Below are 7,375 nucleotides of genomic sequence, written 5' to 3'. Positions count from 1 at the left end.
GTGTGTTGTACTGTCGTTGTCTTACGTGCTGTTGTCGTCCTCCTCTTTCTCCATACACTTGGTACCGAACCCGGGTTGGTCCAGCAGAGCCTCCAGAAGGTTCTCCATGGCCGGGTTCCGTCCGGCGTCATTGCTGTAGACATGAAAGAAGAGGCGAAGACAAAAAGCAAACAGCTCAAGACAAGACATAAATTATTACCTCCGCCAAGGAGGTTATGTTTTTGCCAGGGTTTGTTTGTTTGTTTGTTTGTCTGTTCGTTAGTGTGCAACATTACTCAAAAAGTTATGGACAGATTTTGATGAAATTTTCAGGGTTTGTTGGAAATGGGATAAGGAAGAAATGATTAACTTTTGGGGGTGATCGGGGGTGGGGGGGGCCCACGGGGGGGCCCACTGATCAGCCTTGGCGGAGGTCTGCGCTCTCCGAGTGCTTCTAGTTTCCAAATAAAATACACAAAATGTGCTGTTCTGCTCTTTATTTAAACAGATGCATTTAAGTTGTATGTAATGGGAACATATAAGTCTATCTATCTATCTATCTATCTATCTATCTATCTATCTATCTATCTATCTATCTATCTATCTATCTATCTATCTATCTATCTATCTATCTATCTATCTATCTATCTATCTATCTATCTATCTATCTATCTATCTATCTATCTATCCATCCATCCATCCATCCATCCATCCATCCATCCATCCATCCATCCATCCATCCATCCATCCATCCATCCATCCATCCATGTCCTTTCACTGCAGTATACATAAACGTGTCTGACCTGAAGAAGGTGTACTGCTCTCCGTACATCCATGGCTGAAGCTGCAGAGGCGGATACTTCCCAAATGGAGGAACGATGAGACTGAAGAGCAGAGCGATCAGCACGAACACAGCAGGAAGGACGATCTGCCAAACAAATACACCGTCAACTCAGAGAAAAACACACAAACAGCACATTTTCCCTCTTATAATATCTAATAAAATAACAGATAACTCCTCAAAACAACCTGATTCTAATGTAAAAATCTTCAAAACATTCAAATTTTAGTTTTTCCTCTAAACCAGGGGTGTTAAACTCATTTTAGTTCAGGGGCCACATATAGACCAATATGACCTCAAATGGGCTGGATCAGCAAAATAATAACATTATGACACATGAATAATGTCAACTCCAAGTTTTTCTCTTTGTTTTAGTACAAAAAAAGGAAAATTAAAGTATGAAAATGGTTATATTTACAAACTATCCTTCAACAAAAAATGTGAATCACCTGATCATTAATGAACGACCTCAAATTTATTGAGACAAATAAGTGTAATTTTAACAATATTATGCCTGAGCTTCTCATTTACACTTGTGTATCACAACTTACAGATCACAGTGGATCTATAAATACACAAAACATTTAGGAACAGGCATCTGGAACTGAAAAATACAGCATTTAATTTTATGATCAATACAACTTGTCAAGAATCAGTGACACTCTTGACTGTCAGTGTCTTCTGTGTCATTTTTGGATTTTGCTCATTCACCCTGTGGGCCAGACTGAACCCTTTGGAGAGCTGATTTTGGCCCACGGGCTACTCTTCCATATGTTTTTGAATGAAATTTAAATGTTTCCTTTGTTTATTTATTATTACCTCCGCCAAGGAGGTTATGTTTTTGCCAGGGTTTGTTTGTTTGTCTGTCTGTTTGTCTGTCTGTCTGTCTGTTTGTCTGTCCGTTAGTGTGCAACATAACTCAAAAAGTTATGGACAGATTTGGATGAAATTTTCAGGGTTTGTTGGAAATGGGATAAGGAAGAAATGATTAAATTTTGGTGGTGATCGGGGGGGGGGGGGGGGGGGGGGGGGGGGGGGGGGGGGGGGGGGGGTGCAGACCAGAAAATTTCATCAAAATCTGTCCATAACTTTTTGAGTTATGTTGCACACTAATGGACAGACAAACAGACAGACAGACAGACAGACAGACAAACAAACAAACAAACAAACAAACAAACCCTGGCAAAAACATAACCTCCTTGGCGTGGGGGGGCCCACGGGGGGGGGGCCACTGATCAGCCTTGGCGGAGGTCTGCACTCTCCGAGTGCTTTTCTAGTTTTTCTTCTTTTTTGACATTCATATTCTAAATAAATCCATCAATCAATCAATCAATGAAATAAGCAAAATTACATTATAAAAATGTTTATATCTACAAACTATCATTGTGAATAACATGAACAACCATGAACAACCTGAGATTTCTTACGAAAAATACGTGCAGTTTTAACAATAGTATGCTTCGACTCATGTTCATTACAACTCGCAGATCACAGTGGATCTACAAACACACAAAACATTTAGTAACAGGCAAAATATTATTAAAATTGTACTTATTTGTCTTAAGACATTTTTTCAAATAAACATTTTCATGTAATTTTAGTTTTTTACACTAAAACAAAGAGAAAATTTGGAGTTGTTATTATTTATTGGTTATTATGATAGTATTTTACTGGTCTGATCCACTAGAGTTCAAATTGGTATGTATGTGGAACCTGAACTAAAATGAGTTTTACACGATGGATGGACTAAATAAATACGACTGACCTCACCTAAATCGTGAAAACAACCACTGTCATATTGACTGAAACTATAATTTCTTATTACACGAATGAACTTGGACTTAATACATTCAGATTACAAGTTGGTTTTTTTTATTTGTAAACCCAGTTCAGCTGAGCTCTGGCTGAACTCTGATGGTCTGATATCTGTCGTCACCTGAGCGAAGAAGCCCCTGCGACTCCTCCGAGCATAAAGCCACCGTTTGATGAACAGAGCCCTGAGCTGCTGCCACGTCAGCCACCATCCAGTCAGAGGAACGCCGCCTCGTCCATCTCCGCTCAGCAGGTCGGTCTCCTGAGGCTCTGAAATGGGAAACGCTGACGTCAAAACTCAGACTGACACAATGAAAGAGACGACACCTCATCAGGACTGACCAACCAGATAAGATGGAAACCAGCAAAGAAACCTGACAAATTTGAAAATAGAATAGAATAGAGTAGCCTTTAAAAACAATACATCAGAAAATAAGAAAAGAACAAATATAAAATTCCAAAAACTAAAAAGTAAAATGAGAAAATTAAATGTCAAATTTTACAAAAAGTAAAATAAGAATAGAACTAAAGTAGAATACAACAAAAACTGATGTAAAATATGAAGAGACACAATATCAACAGTATATATATCTGTGAAAGAGTCTATAAAAACAGAGCGTTTATAAAAAAAAAAAACAACAAATCACACAGATTACCAAGAATTCTTTTACCCAGGTAAATAAATTCCTGGTAATAAAAGTTGCTGGGAATGTTGGTGGAAAAGGGGCTACGGCGTCACTAAAAGAACCGAATGTACCTCGCTTACGAAGCCTTTTCCTCACTGGAAGCATCAACAGAAAAAACACCCACATTGAACAACAGACTGTAAATGAAACACACTGAGACACATAATCCTGTTGGATGTGTTCTTTGTATACGTGCACACCTCTGTCTGGTTCGTCCACCTGTTGTCTCTCTGTTCTCTGATCATCTGACAGTGTCTGGTTCTGCGGAGTCTCTGCGTCCACCCCGGTTTCCTCTGCAACCCGCAGGAAGATCTGGAGATAAGCAGGACGATGAAAAATTAAATACTGTCATGTTAATCGTTTGTGTCAGTATCCTCCTTGAATGAGCACGGCTACAGGTTTATATGACATTTGTATAAAAGAGGACAGGAAAGTAAAAACATACAAAAACATATAAATTCACAATCTATCTAAATTTCTAAAATACTTTATATAAAATAATTTTCTACCACAATTAACCATCTACTTTCTTCACATCTCACTTAGGAAGAAAAATCTGCCATTAAACTTTAAGGAAATATTGATGTTTATAAACTATATGGACAAAAATATTGGGACACATCATGTCTACAGCTATAAGACATGCTGATTCATGCTGATTTAAGATATAAACATCAATATTTCCTTAAAGATTAAAGGGAGATTTTTCTTCCTCAGTGAGATGTGAAGAAAGTAGATGGTTAGTTGTGGCAGAAAATTTTAATTTACAGTCAGAGGATGAAAAATATTTTAGAAATTCAGAGGAAGAACATTTAAAATCATAGTCATGGATAAACCCCCCCCCCCAAAAAAAAATCAATGCTGAGAGAAATGAAGTAAAAACCATCTCTAAGTCATTTTGGAGGTAAAGATAACAATTTAAACAAAACTAACCAACGCAATAATATTTATCACAATATAAAACTAGATTATGACATTTGTCATTATTATTTTGTATCCCAGACCCCTGTTATATGTACGTGTGTGTGTATCTATCTATCTATCTATCTATCTATCTATCTATCTATCTATCTATCTATCTATCTATCTATCTATCTATCTATATCTATATCTATATATATATATATATATATATATATATGTATATAAAGCTCTAAATATATATATATTAAAACACTTAAAATTCAATTAGAACAATCAATGTGTAAAATATGTGCAAAACAAATATTATCAATATAAGTAAAATAAATACATATATATGACTACCAGTTTCTGTCTTAAAGAATGTGCAAAAAATTATTGTGTGTACTGGTAATTATGGGGTTCTAAGTGACAAAGCAGCACATTTCCCAACACTGACAACAGGAGAGAAAAACATGTAAAGATCGATCAATTTTTCTGATAAATAAGGAGATGCCTTCAGGAAGAAAAGAAAAGAAACACCTGAATTCAACATGTCCCAATACTTTTGTCCTCATAAATACCTCCTCCAGGGTGCTGTCTGATAGGCCGTAACTGCTGATGCCCAATTCGACCAGTTTGTGGTCCAGTTCGGACAGAAACACCGCCAGGCTGGTGTCCTTAGCGGCGATCTGCGGCAGGTTGATGACCGCCTCCTGGCCCAGTTCTTCCACCAGCCTCGCCCCCGGGATGTGGAGACGAGCCAGAGACAGTAACGCCGACAGGCCTGAGGCAAAAAGACGGGAAGGGACAGGATGGTCAGTCAAGTTTTTAATCATAACACTGAAGCGATGCTTATAGAAACACTGACAGTTCACACAGAGGTTTAAGACATACCGGAGCTGTTGTCTTCACTTCCCAGGCCTGTGTCTTCACTCATAGACGATTCACTGTCCTGATGCACAAAGCACAGGCTACATTTACACCACAGGGACTTTCATTCATTCATGTATTTGTCCTGGACCACAAACAGGAAACATTAGACACTCACAGTACAGATGCTCTGTACTAGATTATATCTTTCTAGCTCACTTCTGACCTCTTGGCCAGTTAAATAAAGTTTAAATAAAATAAAATCGTGTCTTTCATACTTTCTTTGCTAATGTATCATCTAACCTTCATCTTTAATTTCCCTCCTGTGCTGTTGTTTCAGCCCTAAGATGATTTAAAAAACACATCACAACCTGGGTCTAATACCTAATGACACAATTAAAAGAGAAGACGCTTACTTATTTAAAATCTTAATTCTTGCCTGCAAAAAGGTAGTCACAAGGAAATGGTTAAAAAGTGACCCTCTTCAACTAGAGCAATGGCTGGACATTATAGAGGAAATATATACCATGGAAAAATTAACATTTTATCTGAAGATTAAGGTGGGAACTTTTAAGCAAAGATGGGAGAAATGGACCGTATTCAAGGACACAAATTCTTGTTACCAGATCTGATACGGAAAAGCAGTCAAGTGCATAAGGAACAGCATCCCCCCTTGCTGTATTGTGTGTGTGTGTGCTTTTTTTTGTTTGTTTGTTTTTGTTACTACCCTGTAAAAGTGATTTAAAAAATTAAAATAAAAAGTTAAAAAAAAAAACAAAAAACAAAACACATCACAACAAACAGTTCCTACAGGTTTCTTCAAGTAAAAATTGAAGACTTTCTAAGACCTTTTAAGACTACTTAGAACAGAATGTAGATTTCACGGCCATTCTGGCAAAAATTTGTGACTCCTAGAATTTAGGAAATGTATGTATTTACTCCAACGCCTTGATTCTCACCATTCTGAGTCATTTCTCAACGGGGGCTGCAAAGTTAGTGATAACTGGGTCCTAATTTCAACTTAAATGATCAGGTTTGAATGGGTGGAACAAAGTAGACTAATGTTACTTTCTTTGTAGTTTGGACATTTAACAGACACTTTTAAACACAATACAGCAAACAAGTTTATGGCGACAGAACTTAGGACCTACCATATCAAATGTAATACCTTTTAAAGACTTTTTTTAAGGTATTAAATACAGATCTGTAAATTCAAGACTTTTAAGACTTTTTAAGACCCCGGGGGAACCCTGAACAAAACTGAAACATGAAAATAAATGCCAAACTGATGCTGACAATTTAAGAAGGCAGTAAATATCAGACTCTGCATGTGACTCCACACACAACTTTCCTTTCACTGGACATTTAAAGTTCAGAAACGGCATCAGACCTTACTGATCGGAGGCAGTTTGTTGGTGCTGATGCTGGTCCCAGTGCTGATGCTGGTGCTGCTGGGCGTGGCCGTGTCCAGCCCCTCCCTCTTCACCACGGTCAGGTAGTATCCGGATCCCAGGTGGGATTTGAGGAAGAGGGGTGATCCACAGCAGCACAACCTCCCCTGGGAGATGATGGCGATCCGGTCTCCGAGCAGCTCCGCCTCGTCCATGTAGTGAGTGGACAGGATGATGGTCCGATCTGGACAAGACGTACTTTACTCAGTTATTATCTGCCAGTTGTGTAATCTAGGGACCTGTTTTCAATGTAATTCCTGTGTTTTGCCTGTAATTTTGAGTTATTTTCACGCTGCAAACAACAAAAGATATAATTTGTATATAGTCTATAGGGTTTTATTACTTACTACTATTATTATTATTATTATTATTATTATTAAAATACTCTTTTGTACTACTACTATTGTAGTTATTTATTTGCTGGTACAATTAAGAAACATATAGGTAAAAGATTATATGTGTATTTGTACGCGTGTATGTGTACTTGTATGTTGTGGGTATATGTATAAATGTATGTACGCACGTATGTGTACATGGATGAATGAGTGTGTGTGTGTGTGTGTGTGTGTGTGTGAATGGATATATGAATATAAAAGAGTAATGTAGAAGGAAGAGGGACATATATATTATTAATAATATTTTATGGAGAGGGGGTGGGATTCAATAAATTGCACTTCTTCCCACCCCTCTTCAGGCACGTAAATGGAACTACTGTGCTGTTCTTCTGTCTAAGATTGTTATGGTGTTGATATTTGTATTAATATTTATGTTTTGCTTGTTCGCATATATGTTAAATTTCATTGCATGTTCGGAATAAATCACTAAATCTAATC

General features: G+C 37.4%; 1 protein-coding gene across 1 annotated transcript in view; it reads right to left on the bottom strand.

The window, feature by feature from the left end:
- Positions 1-7,375, bottom strand: part of abca7 (ATP-binding cassette, sub-family A (ABC1), member 7) — a 69,621-nt gene that overhangs the window by 24,246 nt on the left and 38,000 nt on the right. The window contains 8 exon segments of the mRNA XM_030131383.1: positions 26-133; positions 783-907; positions 2,757-2,902; positions 3,390-3,413; positions 3,519-3,630; positions 4,803-5,005; positions 5,116-5,173; positions 6,482-6,726. Coding sequence (XP_029987243.1) covers positions 26-133; positions 783-907; positions 2,757-2,902; positions 3,390-3,413; positions 3,519-3,630; positions 4,803-5,005; positions 5,116-5,173; positions 6,482-6,726 — 1,021 coding nt within the window.

Source organism: Sphaeramia orbicularis, chromosome 4, assembly GCF_902148855.1.
Source record: "Sphaeramia orbicularis chromosome 4, fSphaOr1.1, whole genome shotgun sequence".
Classification (NCBI taxonomy): domain Eukaryota; kingdom Metazoa; phylum Chordata; class Actinopteri; order Kurtiformes; family Apogonidae; genus Sphaeramia; species Sphaeramia orbicularis.
The sequence above is the reverse complement of the archived record's forward strand: the minus strand, read 5'-3'. Positions and strand labels throughout refer to the sequence as shown.